The sequence below is a fragment of the Anopheles coluzzii genome, chromosome 2 (assembly GCF_943734685.1).
Source record: "Anopheles coluzzii chromosome 2, AcolN3, whole genome shotgun sequence".
Classification (NCBI taxonomy): domain Eukaryota; kingdom Metazoa; phylum Arthropoda; class Insecta; order Diptera; family Culicidae; genus Anopheles; species Anopheles coluzzii.
In genome coordinates, this window is record NC_064670.1 from 98,744,379 (window position 1) to 98,770,886 (window position 26,508).

At 47.0% G+C, this 26,508-nt stretch overlaps 2 protein-coding genes across 2 annotated transcripts in view; one reads left to right on the top strand and one right to left on the bottom strand.

Annotated features, from left to right (window-relative positions):
- LOC120947541 (alpha-tubulin N-acetyltransferase) overlaps positions 1-26,508 on the bottom strand; it is a 600,156-nt gene that overhangs the window by 392,266 nt on the left and 181,382 nt on the right. The window lies entirely within an intron of this gene.
- LOC120950239 (uncharacterized) lies at positions 61-1,816 on the top strand. Its single transcript, XM_040368119.2, has one exon. It carries the CDS (start codon positions 238-240, stop codon positions 1,777-1,779), a length of 1,542 nt encoding a protein of 513 aa, XP_040224053.2. The 5' UTR covers positions 61-237; the 3' UTR covers positions 1,780-1,816.

Consider the following 26,508-nt stretch of genomic DNA (forward strand, 5'->3'; position numbering starts at 1 on the left):
TGTGAAATATTAGTACAGATGCGCCTGCCTGCGACGAGCAGTGATGAATTATTAACTACTAACCCATCGCACAGCGATCCAATCAACAACTTTTCCGTATATAAACCCAACCCTACCCACTATCCAGTGTATGCAGTTGTTTAGTCGGCGAGTGTGTGTGTGCCCACTAACAGACTTCCTGCTTGAAAATAAACTTCCAATCCAATCGAACCGCCCCACGCCCCGTTGCAAGACAGCATGAAGTATCGGTTCGCCCTGCTCACTGTGCTGGTGGCCGTCGTTCCACGTCCCAGTGCAGCCTTGCCCGACTTTGCGGTACCGGCACGCATGACCGGCGTCGCCAGCGGTAGCCTCGACTCGTCCGGTAATGTGGTGCAAAACACGGCCCGCGTCCTGCACCTGCTCGACCAATTCCAATCGATCACCGAGTCGCTGTACGGGCTGCAAACCCCGACGCTCTACCGGCTGGCGACGGGCCTGCGGGTCGTGCTGGACAGTCTGGTCGAGTCGGGCAGTCCCATCTTCCAGGGCCTGTCGAATGCGGCCCGCCTCTCCACCGGCAACATTACGACCGTGTTCGACGGCATTCGCCGCAGCATCAATGGTACGATCGCGCTGCACGAGCTGCACCAGTCGGCCCTCAACGGGACGGTGCTGCTGCTCGGTACGGGCGGTGTGCACAACATTAGCACCGTGCTGCACCAACTGGTGCGTAATGTGGCCAACCTGACCGGGGCGCTGGACGAGATCGAGCCGGCAATCGTCGCCATCCAGGAGCAGGAGCTGCCCCGACCGACCCAGGCACAGGTGGATGGGCGGTATCCGCGCGCCGCCATACGCAGGCTGAACGGCATCCTGCTCGACTACGTCAACATTGGGCAGGCCACGGTACCACAAATCAACGCCGTTGTCAATCGCATCCGCATGATGGATGGTTTCATCGGCCGGCTAGCCGCGGTGACGGGTGGGCTGTGGAGCGACCTGAACCGCACACTGGCCGCCGTCAACGGGAGTGTCTACGCGGGAGTACAGCAACGACTGCACACCACCGCCCGTACGATTCGCAACAGCTTCAATGCGACCGTGCTCGGGACGGCAAGAAAGTTGAAGCTCTTCTTTCTGGACGATCTGGAGGAGCTGCAGCTGGTGGCACGCAATGCGAGTGCGCTGCTTGTCAAACGACTCACCAACGTCACCGGGGCGTTGGATGGGCTGGTCAACCGCACCGAGGTGCGGCTGGAAGGCTACGAGTCGGAGCTGGTGCTGAATCGAACCATTGCCGCCGTCACGGATCTGGCCTGGAGGTTAGCGCTGTCCGTTACCTCGTCCGTGCCGGGAGCGGACATTTGTTACGCCCGGTACAACTACGAGTTCGACAAGATACCGCGGCTTATCTACGGTTCGCTCGTGGCCTGCGGCCAGGGTGAGGCACGGACGCTGCAGTCCGTTGGAGGTGGTTTGAGTGGTGCGCTTTCCCTCACCCAGGCACAGCTGGACGCGGAGACGAGTAATTACGAGCAGTGTTTGGGTGGGCTGATGCCCGGATCGTCGGATGTGTTGAAGCGCCAGCGCATCGTTTGTCTGCGGGGTGCCGAGCGGTTCTCGAGCGTGCTGGGTGACGCCGTGGTCGATGCACAGTTGAGCGCGTTCCAGGCGCTGCTGCAGAAGGAGCTGAGCTACAGTGCCGAACGACATCGTCAGTGTGTTCGGACGAGCGGCCACTTGATGGTTGCCGAAGTGAAGCGCCTGTGGAGTTCGATTGCCAACTATTTGAGTTAGGAATGCTTAATGAATGCCGAGCTACGGCAGCTTAAAAATGAAGAGAGTGTTTTTTGTGTGTTTTTGAAGAAACTGGTATCACATCCCAAGTTTGTTTAATTTTCATCCACCAACAAGCGACGAGTGCTCGCTCTCTTTTTCTCAGTCCTTTTCCCGTGTCCGTACAAACAACGTATACACAATAGTGCTTAATTAAAATTTTAAACCCCTCCCAACCACCGGTGGGACACAGCCAACGTTGAGACAGCGGGGTCCTGCTGTGGTCGCTTGTGTTGGTAGTGTCAATCGTCATCCTTACTGTACCCCCCTCCACTTCCTTCTCTTCACACCATCAAACCCTTCCGACTCTATCGCGAGCACGCGGAAATGTGTTTCATCTCGGACTGGTGACGGCAGCGGTGGCGCTGTTGGTGTTGGCGATCGGTTGGTGTTTGCGTTAGCCGTGGGCAAATAAATTCGAATTGACTGACCTGTTCCCTGTCCGATATATTTCCTCCTCAACTTTTTCCCTATACATCTCCAAACACACCCTACCCGTCGCCAGAATGATTGTGTTGCACTTTGTCGCGCTGCCGCGTGCTCACCGCCGCAAAACAGACACACGCTGGCAGAGTGCGACCGTTGCGTACCGTTGCACCGTGCCTGTGCAGCTAGGTTTTAATCGATTTAATTTCCCGCACCTATTTTATTCATCGCGCGGTGGCCGGCGCTTGATGAATTGAAATTGGAAACAATCAAAATTTAATGAGCACTCGTCTGGTTTGGTGCAGCTCGGTCGGCTTGAGCTGGGATGCTGCCGAGAGTGGATTGGAAGATTGAACGTGCAGCAGCTGCATCGAAAACTAATGCACCAGCAGGCGGTTTGTGTGGTGCGCGAACAACACATCGTTCGTCAGTTCGGTGTAGTGTTATTGCAGTATCACACGCTATCGATTTACTGGTGTGTGATGTGTGACGGAGCTTTTCGGTGAATTGAGTTATTAAAAGAACGTTAAATACCCCGCAGATTAACCCAGACCCATGCGCCCACACACACACACACAGAAAGGGAAAACGATTGTGTGAATCTCTCGGCCCGCTGGTTCAGCGGACCGAGCCTGAGCCTGATCAATATTGACAACAATCAATGCGCTCGATAAACTTTGGCAGATTGTCATGCCCTGTGCGTAGGTAGAGCGGTGGGACTGGGTGCTGGCATTGCCATCAGCAGCTCTGATACTGTCAAAGCCTTTTGCAATAGTGACGGAATGCAGTGGGTGTAATGGTTGGTTAACCAGTTAATTGTTATTGATACGGTTTAAATTATGTACCATTATCGTTATGCGCACAGTAAATCGATGTAGTTGGTCGAATTGGATTATAGGCAAACGTACGAGCAATGAAACGATTAGTGCATATTTATTGCAACAACACCCGACAGATTTGTCATAACGCAGCCTTTTTTTAATGGATGTTATGAAGCATTTTGTAATGGCAGTAATATGGCTCTCGATTGTGTGTGGTTTATGTGAAGTTGTAAAAAAAAGTCCGTTTTATATTAATTATTGGTCAGGCGTTCTATGGTTACATTTCCGGGGTATGATGATATCGGTGAGATAAATAAAACTTTAAATTGAATGAATGAAGATTAATGTGTGGTGTGCTTTTAATGGACTAAGCGTTTGTTCTGTTGAGCAGTTTTTCGAATTTTCTGACTAAATAATGTGTTGAATTTACTGTTTTTATCGCTACCATCGCCACCCTAGAACGGCAGTTGCACTGAAAAATCGCCGTAAGTAAGAATATTGCAGCAATTTAGGCGCAGTCGACATTTATCAGATATTCATTGTAAAAAGAACAGACTTACACTGATTCTAATGATGTAAGGGTATTGAGAGAGTTGTTTAAATGTTTCAAAAAATGATATGTTCCAATTAATTGATTTTCAAAATGGTTATTAAAGTATCATCAAAACTAGACGTTATATAGTAAGCATCGTATTGTATACCTTCAGGCGCTCAGCTAGTCTGATAGAGCGTAGCCAAATTAACAAAAGTTTCTCTTTCTCTCAAGTGAGTGTATTCTTTCATCAATTATCTACCTCTTCACTGTTTAAAACCAATTATCTAAATTGCATACATACAGGAGCCTTGGGCACAGCCAACATAGGGATACATACAATTAAGCCATTTGTTGAAAATTGCATCCACTCAGTGGATAGTTCATACCGCTTCTTTTCTTCACAGTGTTCTCAGTTATTGCCTGTGTGGTCATTTTCAATTTCAATGCTCTCCCCCATACCTCTAAGGTGTGCCAGAGCTGCCAAAAAGTTATCGGTCACTAACCCCCACCGCTCTACTACGTACTGACGGCGTATGGTGATTTGGGACGAGGTTTTGCAAAACACAACCCATTAATCACGTCACCACGTAGTGAAACATAAATAACCCGACAAACACCACTCTTCTGTGTATGCATGAGTGTGTGTTTCAGCATGTGGTTCACTTCACTGCTGTGGCGAAGACTTTTCCCTTGATGGATGACAAGCCACGGCACCTTTCTATTGTGTCGGATATGCACAGTTGTCTGCGCCGGAGCCGGACTGCATCTTGGTCCCTGGTGTGTTTCTCCCTTTTGCAAGCGCTTTGAAGGGATAAAGTTTTGATCAAATGATTTGCAGAAAAGTTAAATTAACGATCGGGAGTCACCAGCGCACGTCATTAATCTTTCATCTTGTGGGAGTTTTAGTGCATTTCGACAAGAACGGGATCAACTGGCTACGGGAGCTACTAACAACAGCGCATGAAAACAGAAAGAAACGATTTGAATATCAATGTCTGCATCGTCTGCCGGGGTTAAATCAGCTGCCTTTTAAAGCATCAGCCTGAACATAAGTGATATGAAGTGTGCCTGTTCAGTATTAAAGTATACGCCCGTAACTCTTTGAAGCCATTGTCTAAGTAAAGTAACGACTTAACCAAACGATTCATTTGTGTTTGTTAATTACAAAGCCTAACCGAACCGCTCGTTTGTTGTGCCCATTGATGAAGATCCTTTGCTACGCCTCACGCCCATTACTCCTGCAAATCTCATCAAACGGTCGCTCGGTGGATCGGACGGTACGCAGGCTGCATGGAAACACAGCACCACCGTAAATGCAAATTTAATACCGCCTGCAGTACCGCACGCTGCTGAGGTTTCGAGAAGGGACAAGATTCGGCTCAACAGCTTTATCGCCTTAATGCTTTGGTGGAGGTGCTCTTGGTGGAGACGCACTGGAGGAGCACACATTCACGTGCACATATCCACGTTGCATGCTTCGCTTCCGACACCGACCGCCACCGGCAAATGGCCCCGTTTTATGCCTCATCTAGTGAAGAAGCAATGGCATCGTACTCTCGGTTCCTTTTTTTTTGTATTTGTGGCCCGGCAGGCATTCTCGTTCGATTTTCTTATCTTTACGAATATAGGGGTTTTCTGGCCCTGGGGGAGGGCTGGTTAGTTTTTCGCCGGCCCCGAAAGGGATCACACTGTGCAAGGGGAGTGTGATCCGTATTTTCTTTGTTCGGCCAGCCAACCGCACATGCCGCTGGACCATTGGACCGAACGCACGTTGCATTCATATCTTTTTATTGCACTGTAAAATTTTACCACCACCCGGGGTTGACCCCTGCTCCAAGATGTCCAGACTTCGGTCGTCCGCAGAACCCTGACGTTGGGTATGTGTTTCTACGGCGGATCGTAACATGTGCAAGGGCATTTGTCCATCAGCCTCGGGTCATCGGGCCCCCGTCAAGGGGGTTGAAGGGTTTTGGTTGGCTATTTTGCCCTTTGAAACACCACGATGACGGTGGTCTCTTTTTTCTTGCGCAAACGGTCATCAAGCGAAGGGGTGTAACATATCCTTTGGTGGATGATTTTTGGTAACGGTTATGGGTTATGTCCCGAGGGAACATCGGCAGCACAGAGGACAACACTATTACTGCAACGAACGAGGTGCAGTTTGTGCGCTTTACAACGCATTTTGGGGGGTCTCAATTTTTATAATGCCTGCACCGAGCTGATCATCTTACCTTTTTGCCTTTTTTCTACCCAACCCAACAATGCACAGACTACATGCAAGTGTATATTGCTCTCAATTGTGGTCAAAAATTTATGTATCTTATCGAGAAACGGATGTGTGTTACGGTAAGAAAAGACAAAACTGTTGTATGTTAAAATTTGCACAGTGTCCTGTCCAAGCTGTTGTTGTGGACAATCGTAAATTTTTATCACCACCTTCAGTTTAGAAAGCTTTATAGAGTTTCGTTAACTAGCGGGTTTGACCATTCCCTTGGCAATACCAACGCAAGGGCTTTGTTGTAGCTGCACCGGATCAGTTACTCAGTCGTCTGACGTCTATTGCCCAGCTTCTTGACACATTGCAATATGTTTCGGTTGCCTGCCGGTCCGAAACATACCACACTCAACTGTCAAGACAGGCGGAAAGTACTTTGCATTTCATTGGATTACGCTGTTGCTACGTTGGTAGCAATTCGGAGCAAGTGCTCGCTACGGGCTGATCCCGAGCGCACGCGTTACGCTCATATGCGGTGAAGTAGCGATTTACATTCCACGCTTGAGTGCGTCTCGGAGTGCAGGCCAGCCGCTCCGAGTGCAATCGATTACGGTGCAAAGTGCAAAGAAATGGAAAGATAAGCGAGAGCCCCGGCCGCTTAAAGAGATGCACAGAGTTAAAAGAATTTCCCATGCAAATACCATTACCATTTAAAGCTGGCTCAATGTTTATCTATTTGTCGACCACCACCGCCGGCCCTAAATGGGGCGATGAAAATCATGAAAATTGTCCCTCCGAACTTCGAGAGTATTGTCGAGATAGAGGAACACAATTTCAACGTACGCTGCACAAAATCTACAATGTCCAGTGCCATTCGGTACCGGTGACAGACCAGGCACTGGGAGTGCATTCCGATTGCAGTGCACACATGCCTGCTACAAGCAGTGTCTTCGTCTCACTGCACAGACAAATCCACACAGATGCGTTAAAATTCTGACGACGATTCGATTTGATTGCTGGCATGAACGACACCGACTAAACTCCCGGCATATGTTTAAAGACCGGTCCGGTCCAGGCTTATTTGCGTACAACATTGTGCTCTTCTTTCTGGACAAAATCTCCATGCCACAATCGGACACGTGCAATGCCGGACGGGCGGGCGAGTGTTGCAATGTCCTGCCGCCGGAATGCAGCAGAGGATGGATCGAAATTGAAACCACTGAAGCTGATTGAAAGTGATCGTACGGGCACGGAACGGAACGATGACTCCCCGACTCCGAGCTGCCGTAAAGCTTGAATAGCAGTCAAAACCGGCACTCGTCCGGAAGATGCTTCGAATGCCTGGGAACCGGGGCAGGTCCTACAATGGGACAAAAAGAAGGTTACCGTTGTTTGCTTCCCTGCACCGTACACGTCGATGTTGCAGCCATGCAGTGGTCTACGCCCCACCAGCAAATCGGAGAAAGCTGGAAGCATCCGTGCAAACAATGAAGATATTGAAGACGGCGCCTTTGCGTCACCCCTCGCGCAGCCTCTGGTGCACTGGCCAGAGGTCAGCGGTAGCATTTCACATTTACCGTTTACGATCCACAATGGGTTGACGTCCATCGCATGGCATGCGTTTGGGACCCGGTCGTCCCGGGATCTTAAATTCAATTGCTTGTCTTTTGTTCACTGACTCGCCACTCGTGCGACCAGTCCGATATGGATTGTTTGTCTGTGTACGTGTATTTTTTTTATATGTGTGTGTTGGTCTTGCATTCGCTCTAGGAGCTATTTTCTTCCTTCAAGATAGCGCATAGCTGGAAGAGATAAACTGGAATTGAACTTCCTTTTCCCCCTTTCTGCGGTACGAATCCGGAAGGACGTCATTTGACGTTGGTACGTGTGTGCGTCGGAGCCACGGACGGACGATATTAACCTCATCGTCATGTTGTCGTTCGTACCGAAGGGCTTTGCACGGCCGTGCTGGTCGTGGCTCGGGACACAGTCCGACAGTCCGCATGCCCGTTCCGGAGCCGCTACTAATGTGCCATGTCCGGTTTCCGCTTCCTGCAACAGCTGGAGCCACCGTGTCTTGTGTGGATGTTGCGTATGTGCCAGTGACAACCGCATTCGGAATGAATTTATTGGTTGTTCGTGGACCTCCGTGGCGGTGGGATGGGCCAGGTATCAATGGGAGAAAGAGAGACAGAAGGGACAGCCTTGTCTGGACTGTTTATGAATTCAGGCGACATCTTTTATCCAGAATCTCTCACAGATGTGTGTGTGTGTGTGTGTGTGTATGCGTTTACACACGGAGATAAAAGGACGACGGGTGCAAGTACAACCATGGGAATAAACAGAATTAAACATTCAGTCTGCTGCAGCTATCATCGGGTCACGCCTTATAAGAAAATACTACAACAAATCTTAGCTACCAGTACGGGAAGCTACCGGAGCGGTAGTAATTATAAATACATTTTCTACGTCTTCGAAGCGGAAGATTAATGGCCGGGCAAGACCTTCGAGCAAGTGTAGAGGGAAGTACAAAACTGTTAAATGGTACAATGGTAATTTAACTCTTTCTTAAGGTTTCTTACCTTCTTCCGTTTACTGAGCGCTCTTTACTCTGGCCTAAATACCCTGCATACGCCGTGCTGATTGCATACCTGTAGGCGCATTAGCCTTTTTGCGTTTGCCATGGCTCTAATAGTAGGCAATGAACGGTTCACGCCAAATAACAACAACAAGGCTCATAACTGTTCTTACCTTTTAACACCCTTCAAACATCATTTCCATACGTCATTCCACCTGATGTTGATGGGTTGATTTCTTTTACAACCCTCCCTCCGATGCTCCAAATGGTAGCGAGCAAATTCAATCAGGAAGCAATCATTTGCTACCCAACAATGATGCTGATGGGTGATAATCGGTTTCTCTAAAACGAAGCGATGCTTTCCCACTGCCTGATCACTGCTGTTGATGATGTTGATGATGCTCCTGCACGCTCACCTTCGCCTGGCTCGTAAAACATTCAACAACCGTAAACGCTTTCTCGCTTTCCATGCTCGGTTGCAGTGGTAGCATCCACCTCCAGCCTGAACCCGGCAAAGGAATACGATATGGTTTTCATATCTTTTCTTCTAACCTGCTCCCTGCCATGCTGTGGGAAGATTTGAAAGTCGTCTGAAATACCTAAACGAAGCCAAGGTGTAGATCCAAGAGCTAAGGTTGTTTTTGTTTCGGCTCCCGTAAAGATGTAGCTTGGGGGAGCATTTTTTACCCCTACCCGCCTGATGGAAAGGTGGGGCTGGAATGGATTGAATTTTGAAGTTGACGTAGCGACTGCTGCTGCTGCTGCTGCTGCTCAAGCAACGGTTTGGCTCCGGATGCACGAATCATACTTTTACACCTCCCAACGGTTGAGGACGTAAAAAAGGAAGTCCTCTTCCTGCTCGTGCCACGGCAGAAAGGAGATGCTCCATAAAAGGCAAATTAAACCATTTCATCGAGCGTATCGTGCGCCGGAGCAGGTTGCGAGCACAGGAATTGAACGAGAACTGCTCACACTTTCATGCTTAACGCGTCCTTAACACCCGACTTGCGTCGAGACATTCGATATGGGAACATCTTTTTCACAGCGTCGTGGCAGGGAAAGGAAAGCAGCAGCCAGCCCTAGCAAACATAACAATAATTTTCAAACGATAAACTTTATAAAACATTAAACGATGATTATATTCACTTTACGGAGGGTTGTTTCGTCTTTGTAGCGCACACCGGTGTCGGTTTGGATAAAAAAGCACTCCTTAACAAGCCAATACGGTGCATGAGTGCGATGGCGGTGAATGGTTTCCCGTTCGGAATGAAGCGATAACTGAACGTTAAGGGTCATCCTTTAGCCTGGGAAGCATTCTAAGCCACCGATGATGGGCCGGTTTTATTGCAGATTTGCAACAATGATGGGAAGCATTTTTGGAAGCAGAAGCTATTAAAGGATGGGATGAAGGATGGGTGCGGATGGTTTAAAGGATTTTTAAGCATTTTTGTTTTCTCACATTTCACAGCCATCATGTGATGTCGTAAAGCAAGGGTATTACTCTTGGGTTGAGTGTGAGATTAATTTGGGTATAAAGACGTCTCGTGTAAAGGCCGGGACCGTCGCGCGTTGATGGCGGCAAAACTTTCACCAACATTATTTTCCTATTTGACAACGTGAGCATCAAAGTGTGCTTAAAATTTGGTAGCAAAGGATGAGAAGGCAAGCCCCTGGACACATCGTCTGCCACCAATCTTGGCGCACGGTTTACGACTTTTAGTTTTTAAGATGCCGAATAGTGCCGGAGTAGCGTCTGCGTCTGACCTGTCTTGTGTCTCATCCTTGCGGTTTTGGGACGAAAGTTCACCACGTCTGACGGTGGCGAAGCAAAAGTTTCTTTTCAGCCCCCAAAACCGAAAGAACCGTCTTCGCTCCGATCTAACTAAAACGAACCACTACGGCTCGTTATCACCGTCATTAAAACCATCATCGGTGTCTTCCGTGTATGCACACACACACACACGTACTGCATCCAGCCGGATAGAGACTCACAGACACTCCACTCCACAGTGTGAGGCTATAATTTAGTTTTCGCGAGATCCGAGGCTTTCCATCCTTTTTCCCTCCGTGCTGCTTTCATTCCGTTGCACCGTTTTTTTGTGAGCAAGCGTGTCTTGATTAAATTATGCACGAGCCTTCTGAAGCCATTCACAAGGGTTGGGCCTTCTTTCCTGGGGTTGCAATATCCTTGAGCCATGCCTTTCAAGAATAACCAATAAAGCACGTGCGCTCGCGCTCCCGGAAGCCTTCCGGGGTCAAGATGTTTGGTACGTTTGACTTTGCGCGGCTGCTGAAGCTGCGTCAGCAGAAAGCCGACAAAGACAGTGCAGTGCCAGTGCCAGTGCCTGTGAGCAATATATCGCAACCATTAGGCAGGCGAGACGCGTGATGCGTGATATTGGATTGTAGGCGAAGGGAGAGCGGACCACATTTGTACTTTGCAGGAGAACTGCAATACCAACTGGAGACGACAATGGAGTTTAGAGTGCACATGTTCCGGCATGGAAGGGGAGGAAAAACAGCAATTCGAAGCACAAAATGACTTGACACCGACAGTTTGCGGCAGCTCACTAGCAGTGCGCTCGGCAAGGGAATGAAAACTCATAAACTGACGTCTCTGCGTGTGTTTGTGTGTGTGCATTAAGTTTCATCGTCCTAGCATTGCCGTATCAGTGAGGCCCAATCGGTGGAACACGCAGCCACACGGTTACCACTGCGTGCGAGTACGGCTGCAACTCCCAGGAAATGTGATGCGGTGATGCCATGGGAGCATGGGAAATGACACAGTCAGAAGATGATTTAAGAGGACACACTTACGCTTTTCCACGGCACAATGACAAGAAGCGCATAAAAAAACGGAAAAGAAGACGACAAGACCTCCACCTCAGTGCACGGAAGCGTACAGGAAAGTGTCCCACACTTTCGCGATGAATTCGCTTCGGATCGGTGCTTTTAGTTGTCTTGGCGACGGGCGACAAGTCAGCAGCAGCAGCAGCAGCATCCTCCCAGAGATACTCATCCGTTACTGTGTGGTTTACGACAGCGCGCGGCAACAACAATGATGATAATGATAATGACGGCGTTGGCAAGGACCATCGCCCAAGAACTAACGGTTTCCCGGAACACGAGCAAACACCAAGGACTGCCATAGGACTAGCGACAGTTTGCCGACCCCACAAGAGCTTCCTGCCCGGTGGCACACGGGAAGGAAAAGCAAATGTAACGTACATATTTTATGTTTATTAAATGTGAATAAATGACACAAAGGCGAAAAATTAACATTGTTTGTCGCGCGTTGTAGGCGTGTAGGTGCTGCTTGCCGGCAGTGCCGCTTTGCCCTCGCCGAATGGTGAATTGTCAACACCACCAGGGGTATGACGGTATGACTTATGTCGTTCGGGTGTTGGTGGCAATAGTCGCGGAAAGTATCTCTACTGTTGCGTGTTGGGACAAAAAGCACTCATAGACAGGGGCGAGAATAATTCCACACTTTCACTTGGTTACGCTTCGTTGAGACATACATGGGGCATACATTTAGGCGCTTTTTTGTACTCTCCTGGAAGGTGGACAGTGTGTCCATCGTGCAGTGAAAATTATCACCATCCAGTATGGTTTCATTTTTTTTTTTGCTGGTGCTTTTCGGAGACTCAAATTTGGAGCCTGCTTTTGTCACCCATTTTGACAGCATTCATGGACTTAGATGGGCCTTGGCACGCACACGGGATGGATGGGGCGAACGAACGGTTGTGCGAATCACAGAAACATCGTTCATAAATGTTCCGAGCGGATGTTGCAAGCAGTGGCAAAGTGCGGGGAGTGGTATGGTGTGGATGTTAGTGGCGCATTTCATTATGCTAACCCCATTGTTCCCGGCCGGTACGCTCACTAATCTTTTTGTGCCAAGTACAAAGACCGGGTGGCCGTAAACGGCCGAGCGAACGAAAATCAAGACAAAAGATCGCCCCGTCACAAGGGAGTTGAGAGTGTGAAGCCTACTGAAGCCGCAAGCAGACAAAGTCGACCAAGCAAAAAAAGGCATCATAAAACGTCCACATAGTGGTGCTACAAAATGGTGCCGAAATAATGTCCCGGGAAGCGGGAGCCACCGTAGCTGCTCTTTAATGTTTTATGCGATAGCATTAGATAAAAATGGTTTAGTGCGGTGTAACATCATTTCACAAAACCGGCAGTAGCAGTAGGGGCTCTACGAACTACTCTATTGAAATGTGTTTGTGTGCATTGTGAGGGCACAAATGGAGCCGCTGCACATACGTTTTGCTCGCACCGGTTTCGTAGCAAAACCGCGCAAACTCTTACTGCTCCGGGCAATGCGACGGCACACAGGGGGAATGTAACTATTTTCCCTCTGGAGAGTGTCATAGAGAGTACCGGTTGCGAGTGTTGAAATTATGCAGCAAAAGCGTTGAGCATTGAACACTGCCAGAGTCTTATCGTAAGCGTTTAGTATACGGATAGGGTATGTTCGTATTCAGTGGGCAAGTAATTTGAACAGCACATTTTGCCTCTTGCCGTATGAATCGGTTGTCGAAAGGTGCTGTTTGCAGTCCAGGATAGAAAATCAAGAAAATCGTAAATGTAATCAAATAGTCCAGCGACCATAAGTTGAGAGTATTAAAAAAGGAAAAAAAGTATAAATTTTTACGTTTTTTGCAATCTTGGTTGCATACTTTTAGGCTGGTTAGTTGTTTTGAATTCGTAAAAGGTATGCAATCTGCACGAAAAACGCCTAAATGTTACTTAAATTCAACAACAAAAAATCCTTTAACACATCGCATCAGCTTAAAACACTAAAAAAGAGTGTTGGTTTTATTTTTCATATTTCGTAATAAAACTTACCATATTTTTGCGTTTCCCATCTCACGAAGTCGTCTGTAAAATTAATCTTCCCCACCGAAGGACGCTGTAAAAAGAAAAGGCAAAACAAAATACACACAAAAGTTAATCATTGAAATTGTTTCCCATTGCCTGTCTGGAGCACTGGAGACGTAACTGAGAGCAATCGCTTTAGCACAGCAGCCTACACGCTAGGAAGATAAATAAGCCGAAAAATTGAAGTGCCTATTTTTTACCATTTTACAAATCTTTTCAATCACCGTCAATTGATCTTGATTGCCGCGCCTACCCATACACACACATAATGCGAGCTTTGCAACAACGAAGAAAAAGAAAAGAAACACAAACCTTGAAGCCTCCCTTTACAGCGCCCGTCACCAAAATTGGATAATAAATTGGCGACCGTTCCAAGAAGCTATTTGTGCGGGGGAGAGTAAAAAAAAAAACACGAAGCAAACACCAACCAAGAACATGCCATTTCTTCCACTTGGCGAGCATGGCGAGCGCGCGCTAATGCCAGGGAAAAGCGGGAGTCACGCACACATCAACGTCGTCTCGCCACGCCACATACCGTCGCATACCGTGCCACGGGCGTAAAGTGATCACTAATTCATGAAATGATAATATACTTACAGACACATTATACAGATTCGCCATTTAATAGGATTAAAAGCGATGCCTGCGGCTTGTGGAGTGTTTTTAGGGGGGCAGTGGGACCGTAGCGTTTCATGGGCATACCTGCACTGGATAGGGTGGGGAGAGCTGGGCGAAATCATGTACGATGGATGGCGGTTGCTTTCTTAGTGACAGAAACGTGCTGTACTAGATTTCGGGACGCATTCATCATTCCGGACACACACACACACACCCAGGCACAAGCACACATGCTAAGAGCTTATCCCTCACGTGGGAGATTTATGATTTATTTAGGAGATTAATGAGAGAAGATTGCGCCGTTCCAGTGCGTTTCCCGGAGCAACGGGGCAAACGTGAAGGTGCAAATGTTGGTGCGAAATCAGTTCAACGAGCGCAGGGAGCGAAAAGTTTTACACACGAGCGGGCGATGTGAGCTATTTAGCCTTCATCAAAAATATAGCTACACACTCACACACACCACCACCACCACCACCCACGTAGTGCTTACTGTAGTACACGTGTTTTTGGGGCGCCTGTGAGTGTCTGTGATTTGTGGGAAACTTTTTTGCAAGGTGCAGTTTTTTGTTACCCCTTATGTCTATTGCCGGGTTGAACTCCGCGGAAACTCTTGGATGGAGTAACTTTTCAACAGCCATTTGGTTGATTGCGATTTCGCTTCGCAGGAGCGTTGAGGTTCGTTTGTCGTAAAGTATGCCGTTGTGGTTTTTGTTGCGGTTTGTTTCATTCTACCGCTTGCGCAGCGATGGGCAAATTGTTTACCATCCTAAATAATTACTCTTAGCCATGCATGAACAGCTCCCGCTTTGCGGAAAACAGATAAGAGAAACCCGCTGGCATTACGCTAGACTTGCTTCTTTTTGTTGTTTACACGCAAGCTTACACAGCAAGAAAAATCGTAATGCGTGCCCCATGGACCGCTTTCGGTCTCAAAAGTGAAGAATTAATGCTTAATCCTTTACTGTTAATCTCGCTTGATTGGAAGCCGTCTTGCCGGAGCGGTGTACATCACGGTGGAAGGCATCATTCGGAATTCTCGCCTTCAATCCGCCCCTTCGTCTAAACCGGAGGCGGCATTATATTGCGGTTTCCATTCACGTACTTCACGCCGAATAGCTGACAAACGGTTCGTTTTCGTCGATCGGTCCGATACGGCTCGAAAGTGGAAAGGCTGCACAAGATGATATCGTAATCGTGACCCGAAATAAACTTTACTCGCCCACCCCATTTCAAGGTTGTTGGAGCAGTAGTAGGGGAATAGGGCAGGCAAGGTGGAATGAGAATATGTTTTTAATCCTTTGAAAGTTTAAATATGCTGCAAACTTTTTCCATTTTCAATTCCCATTCTTTCTCGCTTCCTCGTACATGTCCGCCTCCCATTCGCCTCCCGTTGAGGAATTTGCTCACACGCTCGGGTACGATTCCACGAGGATACACAATCAACCCAACCATCGTTGGGTGCTGCTACACACACACACACACACGAAACCGAGGGAAGGGATGCTGGGAAGTTTTTCATCCCAAAAGAATGTTCTAATCAATAGATTTCATCAGTTTCAATTTGTGTGTACGGATGGGTTTTGGGGAGAGCCGTTCGATTTGGTCGATGAAGTTTTTCGGGAAATGGATCTGGCACGGGGGCGGAGCCGGTTGTTTGCTTGTTCCGGTTTGTTTGTACGCCGGATGCTTGCGTTCTTGTGCGTTGCGAGAGCGCGTGCTGGCTGGTTACGAAATCATCTTCGAGGGCAATGTTTGTGGTACTCTTGTGGAGGGTAGATTAAGAGTTGGGTGCGAAGAGAGAGTTAGAGAGAGAGAGAGAGCTAAAAACGGATGATAATATCATCCCTGACAAGGATCATTAATAATGGGTTCACTCATCGGGATGAGGAATTCCGGATAGACTTCGATTGACACGTAATGGAAAGAACGAAAGCGTTAGGAATTATTTTGATTAAACTGGATTACAAATTTATACTGGTTATAAAAGCAGCAAATAAGCAAATCCAATATAAAAAAAAAAAACAAATCAAAAATGATTACAAATTTTTACATCGATGTTATCCTTATCAATAGAAACAAAAATTTTATGCGATCAGTGAGTTACATTTGAGTACATTAGCCATTGATAGTAGTGTTTTGTGTCCTGCCTACACATAATTTACATCCCAACAGCACGGTTGATGTGAAAAGTGAAGAATTAATGTTATCTTGTGGTTATAGTTATGTACTAGCATAGCAACGCAATACCATTAATATGGTTATTACCGCGATATTAATGCAAACTCAAATTCCAAAACTTTCACTTCCACACTCGCTTTGCTGCATCGCGCCTGAATGGTAGTTTCAATGTGCTACAATTGCAGCACGTCCAGGCGCACAACGGACGACCATCATCAAACGAATGTCATCAATAGTATTATTACTATCGCGTTTGACCCAGGGAGAGGCCTTTAAAGCCAGCGAGTCAATCAGCTCAGCCAAACCTTCCTAGCATACATTGTGTACGCTAACGCGAGCTAGCTGATGCGGTTTTTCCATATCGCGATACGCGATAGCCACACGGTACCACTGGACAGCGATTACGCGAGTGATGTACGCGAGCGATCGGTGGTAGTAACGCATACTGCACGGTCGAAACTGTCCGAGATAGTGCAACACGGATAATGAACGGATAATGGTTGCAATTTCGTACCGTGGTGCACATTTTGCGCCCAAATGCGAACATTGCGAGTGGACAGAGACGGAAGATAGTTCCGTCATTTAGTAGCGTGAATTATGATGCACAGTGCTTTGCGCAATTTGTGCATGATTAGAGAGTCGGTCGTGATTAGACGTGCACCTCGGAAGTGTGCCCATCGGTACGCTATCGGATGCCACATTTTACGCTACCTTGGGTGACACGTGCTATCTATTCCTGTCAGGCAATGGGCTGTGTGTGTGCTCTTTTTTTCACGGTAAACATAAAACCGAACAGTAAAAGGGATAGATGCGGTTGAGTGGAGGTGAAAAAGTTTGTCGGTAAATTTTAGCAACCAAAAGCAACCAAAAACACTTCTATCCTGGGAGCGTTTGCTTCCAGACGGGAAAAACAGACGTCCCGCTAGGTCAAACCATCTAGCGGAGCGGGAGAGCCGAGAAGGTCGACAGGAGGCGCATATCGTTGTCGGCGAAAAACCACCTGCCCGGGGTCCGGGTGTTGTGTGCAAACTGCTGGAAACTTTGTCATGCATAAACTTAATTGTTTGTTAATTTTCATAAAATTTTCATTAAATTAAGGCAATCGTTGGAGCATGAGAGGATGTTGTTGCCACGAGACAGCCAAACACCGAGTGAGCAGGCTTCGGTTTGCTTCCGTGGGGAGACTGCGGAGAGACGAGCACGAGCAATGCTAACTGGTATTTTTGGCCACTTTCAAGCGTACCATATGGAGCGACTGGGCTTATGCTGTTTCCCCGGATATGGAGCGTTCTAGGTCTCGGTGGTGGTCGGGTTAGGAAGGTAAAAGATTTGCTTCAAGATTAAAAGAGATTTGAGAGTTGAGAATGTATATGGCTGGACGTTGGTAATGAACGGGGCTGGATTGTTGCCTTAGCTATTATTGCTTGGCTTTATGGAAGCACAACAGCAGACGGCCCAAATTAATCTGGCTGACTAATTAAATGAAGTGCCGCTTCGATAATATGCAAATATTCGCCACAATTCAAACTTTTTCCGCATGGGCTATGGGAAACAAAGTTTGGATTTTTGCAACCATGGTTCCGTTTATCGTGGAAAGCCCTGGCTCAGAATTTTAATAATATGCAGACAAACGTGAACAGAGCGAAACTTTTCAGACGTTTTATGGTTACATTCGAAATGGACAAAGGATATTCGTGTGAATATTCTTTTTTTACATTTCTCTAAAAACAATAAGGAAAATCAGTAATGTAGATTGCATACCTTGCAGGCAATATGTTCAAAGGCAAACGCCTGAAAGGTATGCACTCATTATTACAACTCCTCTGAATGTCACAAAATATTCTGCATTATTTGTAGTTATTCGATTAAAATCACGAAACAAGCGTTCAAATTACCAAAACATATTCCTGCAACTGTAACTGTAAAGTGATATCCTAACGATTATCCAAGAAAGCACGCAAAGGAAGCAACCTAATCCCATCTGCTTCCAACACAATGCCGACAAACGATCATTCATCGCTTTTTCCTTAAGCAAAAAAGTATTACACTACCTATGTACAATAATCCCTACACAAAACTGTACGCTTTAACCTCTTCCTACGAGTATGCTCAGTATTAATGCTGATGTGGCAGATAGCGCAAAGAAAGAGACTCCTCGTTTCTCTTATGTGACTCACGTCACTCACAGGGATCGTTGTGTGTGTGCAGCTTCGAGCTGTCCCGAGCAGTTAGTCGAGGTAAGTTCACGTCAGCCATGAACTCGAACTTTAACGTTTCTCCGTTTATGCCTGTACCGATTCCACCATGTCTACTTATTCCTTAAGCAAATGCGGGATACACAATACTGTGTAAGAAAGGTTTAAGACGGCACGGAAAGCAAAAACCTCAGCTCCCAAAGGTGTGCTTAATTTTGAGTGAAAAATCTTTGCCGCTAGGAGCAGCTAGTAACGAACGGCAGCCTCGTTCCTTGTCGTCCTTGGGTTGTGTGCCGCTGTACCCATAGGTTACGGTACGTTTTTTGACCTCCTGTCGAACCCTCGTTTCGAAGCAAAAGGAGGAAAAAGTACGAACAGTTGCTGGGCATTGTGCCTACGTGTTCACTTGTGCTGCTGAGGGCAGGTTTTTGAAGTGCTGTTTCATCTTGTCCTACACACTGCACAACAACCGTTCCAACCGTTACTGCCCTACAGTATGTGTGTGTGTGTGTGTGTGTGTGTGACCGAATCACGGTGGTCATGCGTCTCCTGGGACCGATAGCCCACGGCTGTTTGTGGGCCCATGTGGGTGTGAGTGTGTATGCGCGCACCAACGGGGGACCCATTTCTTGTAGGAGTTGTTCTTTCCCTTTATTTATTTACACCTTTCACTCACTTATTTGGTCGTGCACCGTTCACTGCCATTTGACAGCCCACCGCAGCACCTCGTATCGTTCCTCGAGGGAGATTGACAGGGAGCAGTCAGCCGTACGGTGCTTACCGTGGGAGCGATGGGGGTGTTTTGTACACACAAGCAAAACCAGCTCGGATGAGTTTTTGAGCGACAGGTTTCAGCCGGCCGGGGCGAATGCGTGATTCAAATAGCCCGAAGGTACCTGAAGGCGCACACCGTACGGTCCTACATCTTCAAGCGTTTTTTTTCTGCTGTTGTTGCGACGCAGAGTGTTTTATCGTTGCTGGTCGGGCTCCGTCAACGAACGTCAAATCGTTGGGTTGGTGTGCTCAGCTCCCACCTCCAACCCCTGGGGAGGGTTAGATGAACTTACGACGCACTGAACACGGACAAAACGATAAAGACAAGCTCTCGGTGACGCTGCCTGTCAGCACTTTTTCGCTTTCCGTTTGTTTATTTGTTCGGGAGATCAGTAAATAGCTGCCGGTGGTGGTGGTTCGTGGTGGCCAGTATGATGGTTGTGCTAGTGCCCTCTTCAACCTGGCTAATGGTTCCGGTATGGTGCGCGGTGGTGGAACGATGGTAGTTGTGTTTGAAGTTGTTGTACCAATCAATGGTGTGGAGCGAAAGGACATTTGGTAGCGAGTGGCGTTTATTCGAATGGGCGGTTTTCCTTTGAGTTTTTCGCCGTGAAAGCAGTTTCAGCTTGAAAAGTGAAACAGATTTTTTTTGCGTGTGTATGTTTTGGGGAAGGTAAGACACGCGCCACATTTTACAAATATTCCAAATTGAGCATTGGGACGCAAGAAGAGAGAAGTGTTTCGCGGGAAACGTTTATTTCATTCATCGTCGTCCTAAAAAGACCATTGCAGGCACGTATAATGAAGTGATTTGCCTCTCTTACTACTGAGGAGGACTCTATTTTAATCTGATTGGCTGTATCGGTAACTAGGTAACTAGCTTCAGCAGAAATAAGTGCCCGTTGCTGTAATCCTCTTAAATGCGTACGTTTGAAATGTGGGACACCAAGGAATACAAGGTGTGTGTTTACTCCGGAACAAATTTCATTTTAAACCATTTTAAATGGCAAGAACAAAGCAAAAAAACATATTTCTGTCAGCTCTTTCTGCTGCAGAGCGGGCCCTGCCTTCAGGAAAACTGAAATCCAGCACCAAGGTAGTTGTTTGAAGAGAAAACATCACCTGTTGACATGAATTCGTTTCAAAATTGGGGCGAGATTTTGGACAACCGTACCGATAAGCTGGCCTAACTCAAACCCACAAAAAAGTGCCAACAACACTCGGAGCTACCGTTTCACAGCAGCCGAAACATCGCTAAACGGTCGACGACAGTCACAAATACTTCGTACATTTGCATTAATCACACCGACACGTACCTCGGGATGCTCGGGCACCACCTGGAATGCCGTTCTGTTCTGTTCCATCGCCAACGTCGTCCGTACCTGAAGAGCTGACTATTTGCCACCATACTGTGTGTGTGAGCCATTTGCAGAAGGCTCAGCTTCCCACCCGACTACGTCACAAATGAACGGTCCAATGTTATGAGTGTGTTCGTCTATTTTTTTTTTCATCGCCCCTCTTCTACTTTCGTTTTGTATCGCTCGCTGCGGAGCTTGCTCGCGTTAATCCTGGACGCAATTCTGCGTGCCTAACACCGCTACTGAGGCCATTTATTTCATTGCATGCACACACACACACCTACGGAGCCGCTGGTGATCCATGCTAACTGCTTCACTCGTTGGAGTTTGGAAGGAAATGGTTGAACGGTACAGGAATGGCAGGAAAAGTCGAGCGAACTGTGAGTCGAGCAATGGAACTGGGTCCACAAACCACCCGGTACCGGCTTAGCGTGTGGCAGCTAACTCAGTCGGAAAACAGCACATCCATCACGACACGCAGTGTGTGTGTATGAGTGTGCCGTGTTTTGTAGCAAGTTCCACCGCGGTGCCGTCCGGTGCCCATTGTCGGACCAAACGCAGGTGGCAGAATTTAGCCAGTTTGGTTTGACGCTCGTTGTGCGGCACAGTTCCGCGGGCAATTAAGTGGGTAAGCGATTGGGAATTGCATGGGGGGGGGAGGGGAGGGGGGGGGGTGGATGGAGGTGGATTTTTCTTCGCCGGTTGGCATAACACTTTTGATCGATCGGTTGTTGGTGCTTGGTTTGATTTAATAGGCGCTTGAAGTGGAATTTAGACAACCGGGAGAAAGGGTTATGAATGTTGGAAAAAAGTACGTTTGGAGTACGTCGGTTATCGTAAATGTTTTTGAATGGGTTAGATTATTGTATACTATTTTATATAAATGTCTAAGAACGTGAAAATTGAGTAAATTTTCGAAAAAAAATGTGCCATTATTAAGGCAAATGTTGCTCTACTAAAGATTGTAAGAAGTATTGCATACATTTGGGCGTTTCGCTTCAAACCAAAAAGCAATGGACCGAAAACTGTTCGATGGTTGTTTATCAAATGTTTAATGAAATATCGTCTTAATTTTTTTTATTTCACACTACATAAGCTAAATATAATCGCTAAACTTGAGTTGAGCTAACGTATTTGTCAGGTTCTGATATCAATAATATTACTTTCATCCACAAATTTTGCAACAACTTGTATGGAAATTTCATACCACACTTCAACACTTGGTTGCTGCAAACCTGTTTTGCATGATTCAATCCAAATCCAAGCCTCATTGAGTGTTGGATTGAATCCATCGGCAATACAGAATCGCAGCAAAACCCACATGGGAGGGGAGATAAAACAGCTGCCCTACGAAATTATTATCACATGAAATTTTTATCACTCTCCCACCACCATCACCAGCCAAAACGTAACCACGGCGAAGTTGCGAATGAAAAATTACTTCCCGGAAGGAAGCTCGTTTCGGCACGGAACCAGTTGCGGTGGGGGGGGAGTAACCATTATTTAACCAAACTCACACCGGCAGAAGAAAAGCTCCTCGCGCATCCTTGGGGCAAGCACCGAGCACGTCGTAAAAAAAACAGTTTGCCGTAAAAATATTACCTTAACCTTTCGAGCTGGGTTCGCCACTTAACGCGTGGCCTGGCAGTGACTTCCGACCGCGCCGGTATAAAAAAACGACACGGAAAAATTTACTCCACCGTCAGCCAGCCAGCAAAGTACCCCGGGTTCCACGGAAGAAGATGCGATGTAGGCTTTTCCGTACTGATTACAATTATTTTTCCCTCCGGTACACACACACATACCACCCCAACGTGTGGTTGTTGTGGTGCTTTAAAAAAGCAGCTATCGTTTTTGTGGCACAAAGTTACTGTCATAATTGTGACCTGTATTTTTTAACACCCTACCAAAAAGGGGAGAGAGAGAGAGCCGCAACACCCCTCCATCGATGGTTCTTTTCTCTTTAACGGTACACGCATTATCTTATCTGGCAATGGGCGAGGGAGTTAAGCAGCGCTGGAGAAAAGAGTTTCCCTGCCATTCGACACCGTCGGTAAGAAGTCGGTAAAGTGCCTTCAGATGGGGGAAAGGTACATGATCATGAAAATTCATTGCACTTGCGAGTTGTACGCTGGGCCGGTGGTCGGTTAGGCAGTCGTTAGCTTTATGGGCGCACGGAATGGTGACGACATCAAGGGAACCATCAAAACAGCGGAAAAAGCACCACCAACACAAACGCCTTTCATGTTGTTTCTCAGTCTCAGAACAAAGGCGGAACACAGCAGCCAAAAAAAAAGAACCACAGTCCGGTGGGGAAAATTAAAGGTTAACGTTGGAACAATTTGTTTTCTCGCTTGGTTTTCTACCGCGGCCACAGCAAACAGATTGCGGGGAGAGTTTTTCGGGGGTGTTTCAATAGCAAACCGGACGGACTTCGAGTCCATTTGTCGGGTGTCGGTGACGGTTGGGTGCTGACCTCTGCCCTTAAATAGATAGCAGCCCTGCGGTCCGGCGGTTGGCAATTGCTTGGGATTATTGTTTGGCGCTAGAAAGTGGGGTTTTGAAAGGCAATGAAGAATTGTGCTTTTGGTTGTTGTTTTGGTTTACATCCATCTTGTGCCTGTGAAAGCGCCCGGGTGAAGTTTTTATTGTGAAGGATCTGTTCCTCTTTTCACTCTCTCTCTCTCTCTCTCTCTCTCTCTCTCTGTGTTTTATTATGGTTTGTGTTCATGGACAAAAAAAACTAAATGCTTTTATTCGGGATAAAATCTAAAAGAAAATTGCACTGTTTTTCCCACCGTCCCCAGCACGGTTATCAGCGTCGTCACCGCTAGCAACGGTCGTTTGAGTGCGTACGGTGTGATTAATATTTTTATTTTCATCCCTATAATGGAGGCTGCCAGGAACTGAGCATAATTCGCCTGTCGGAAGTGAAGATAATTCGTACCGAGGCGCAGACCACTACGCGCACAGCGTACGATACATAGCGCCGAGTTTGCTGTTTGAATTAAGGATCAAGGAGTTTTTTTTTCTTCTTCCTTGGTTTGTTTGGCACCGGTTTTATTATCATTTTTCCACGTGAAAGTGGAGCTTAATATACCGTAAGTGGTGATTTGCTGGTTTGGTTTTATGGGATTTGTTTTTACTACGGAGTGAGGGTGGAGAGGCTGTTTGTTAGTGATTTGTTTAAATTTACTTTACGATTTGTAGTACTTTTGAATTATTTTATATTTCCGCCCAAAGTCGAGCAATGAGACTTGCTTTGGGGTGTGTTATGAGTTATTGTTTTCCAGGGGAGTGTACTTAGAAAAGTCAAACGATTTGTATCGCGAACGGCAAAGGCAAAGAAAAACTCAAAAAGATATGTGTGTTGGGCGAAAAAACCAACCTGATTTCATCAATACTATATAAGGTCATCGCTTACTTAATATATAAGCTTTAAGAAATATTTAAAATTCCTTCTTGTGCATTTTTATTTAAATACTACTTAAACAGACTTTTAGTCCGAATTTTTAAATGCACACATTAAAGGAAACGTGAATACGAAACACCAACTCTATTGCTTTCCCTTTTCACTCCATCATTTACTCTCCAAATCCCAGCGACCATTTCTTTTCGGCAGCTCACTTTTACCCTTCGTGAACAAAAAAAAAACTCCAAACCGTAGTAGTAAAAACAAAGAAAATCTGTTTTTCCCGTGAACTGTTCGCTTTAGCTCTTTCAGCTATCATCTTTTTGTCAGCTCCACAACCACTTCCTGCACCGCATAGACACACAGCAGCAGCAGCTCGTTTCACCAGATTACGTTGATTGTATCCGATCTTTTACCGTGCGCTCTTCAATACGGAATAATTGCTTCGGCTAAAAGCGAAGGCAAGGAAGTGGCAGAAAAGTGGTCCATTTTTCCCAACAGTAAACACGATACCGACCTAAATCTAACCGCAAGGAGGATAGTCGTAAAATGAACATTCACAAACACACACAAGGAGAGAGTCACACAGAATACTGGTGAAATGAAAACAAAAGATCAAGCAGGCAGACGGACCACAAGAGTAGAGGAAGAAAAAAAAACACACACACACATACACACACCTCCCCCGTCCGTGTGCTAAACGAGATTTGAAATCCATCCCCCTTGCGGGTATAGGCGCCATCTTGGGCGTGTGCGCGCGCGTTTTTTTTGTGCACTCCCATTGATTGTAGGGCGCGCGATGAGTCGGAATCCAAATTTTCCCGTTTCGGTTTTGTTGTGGGCGAAAACAATGGAACGGTGTGGATGCGAACGGGAAACAAGCATCCGGGAGGGGAATGCCACAAAACAAAAAATAAAACAAAAAAAGAAACCACCCATTCCCACCAGCGGAAATAGGAAGTTGGAAAACCGCTGGCACGGTTTCCTGCACAGAGCACAGAGTAACTGTGCTTATCCTTTGAAAAGGCGCTTGGAGACGATGTTTTTATGTGCCTGGGAGGGTTTTCCTTCTTCTTCCTCTTTTTCTACTAGCGATACTGTGTCCCGATCGGGGCCGGGAAAATGGGACGAGAAACAAAAGGCACCGTCGTTACGGCCGACTGAGGATGAACGCTTGTCATCGGAAATCGTAGGCAATGTAATAAACCAATCTGGCAGGAAACTTCGTACGATGAGCGTGGGTAAGCAAGGGATGGCCGGTCGGTGAGGTGAGATTCACTCGAAATTGTGAACCCGTCACCCGCGAGGGGTAGAATGTCCGATGGTCATAAATCTGGAGAGGAAAGGAAACAGAAAACCTATTCCGCGCGATTTTTCCGGCAAAGATGAGGAGAGGACAAACCCACCCCAGGTTTGCACTGTTAACACATCGAAACCTGAGCTCTTCTTTCCATTTCGGGACGTTCGTTTCCGTACTTTAGGAGCTTACTTCAGTCGTGAGATCGTTTCCCGCAGTTCGTCGCTTTTCACTCATTGGAAAATGAACTGGCGAAGAAAGCGGGGGATAAGATTGACAGTTGGACGATTGTTTCACGTCATTTCATTCCCAGCTGGAGATGGACGCTCGACGCCACGGACGCCTTCGAAGCAGAGCTTAAAGCAGGAGGTCATACTTGCCAGGAGCAAGGGAAAACGCCCCCACCATCGTAAGCCAGCGGGATGTAATGATGAACCGACACCGGGTGACCGGAAATCGATCTAGCGTCGTGGCGTCGGTCGTGTCGTTTTTTGTGTGTGTGTGTTTGTCCACTTTTTTGTAGTGACCACCACACTTCGCTTCACTTTTGATGGGCTCATTGTGGCGGGCAGGAAAGCGTTTGGAAGATGTCACCGACAGATGCGACAGCGGGCAATTTTGGGTTTTGGTGGCGCGATGAAATTTACCGTCGTTCGGTGACTCCATGGAGCAAGGGAACTAGTTTATTTTGTGCAGTCGGCACAAGTGAAGCGCAAAACTAATCCAACACATCTCAAACTCTCTGCCCTGCCGGGTGGTTGGGTTGGGTGTTTCAATTTACGGTACATTTATCATGCATTACGTGCGGGGCGGGCGGTGCGATATCTCTGTGCATCACCTTTTCATGGCGGTGGTGGTGCTGTGAACGGGCACAGAAGGCATTCGTCATTTCCTGCTTGTGGGGAGATGTTATTACCCTCTGAAAAGCGAATATTGCTTTCCATTTTGCAAGTAGTTTTCTTTAAATTGAAAATGGTGGAGCTTTTTCTGCCCTCTTTACTTGTTCAGAATCGTACAAACCACAAAACCGCTGCCTTTCAAGAGAAGCTGGGGCATCAAGCATTCTCATGAAAAAGCTGCAAAAAACGGTAAAAATATAACAAAAAACGATTTCATCCTTGCTTACGTTCGCATTCGGTCTCTTCTTCCTCTTTCATCGCATCACACCATCGCGCGAAGGGTGCCAGTTTCTTTTGGGCTTTAGAATTTAGTCGCCCGGAAAGATGACAAGTGACGTCGTTACACATTCGCCCATCGTTTACCAATTTCGCTCGCCTTATCCGCACCCGTAGCCGGGGCTCGTAAAGCAGCTACACCATGCACAAGCAAAATAAGAAGCAGCTCAACGCGAGCGTCTTACCATGCAAGCGTGGCAATGCGAGAAAAAGGTTTG

What these genes read in the sequence shown, in the direction of transcription:
- LOC120950239 (XM_040368119.2), top strand. Translation starts at nt 238, where the DNA reads ATGAAGTATCGGTTCGCCCTGCTCACTGTGCTGGTGGCCGTCGTTCCA.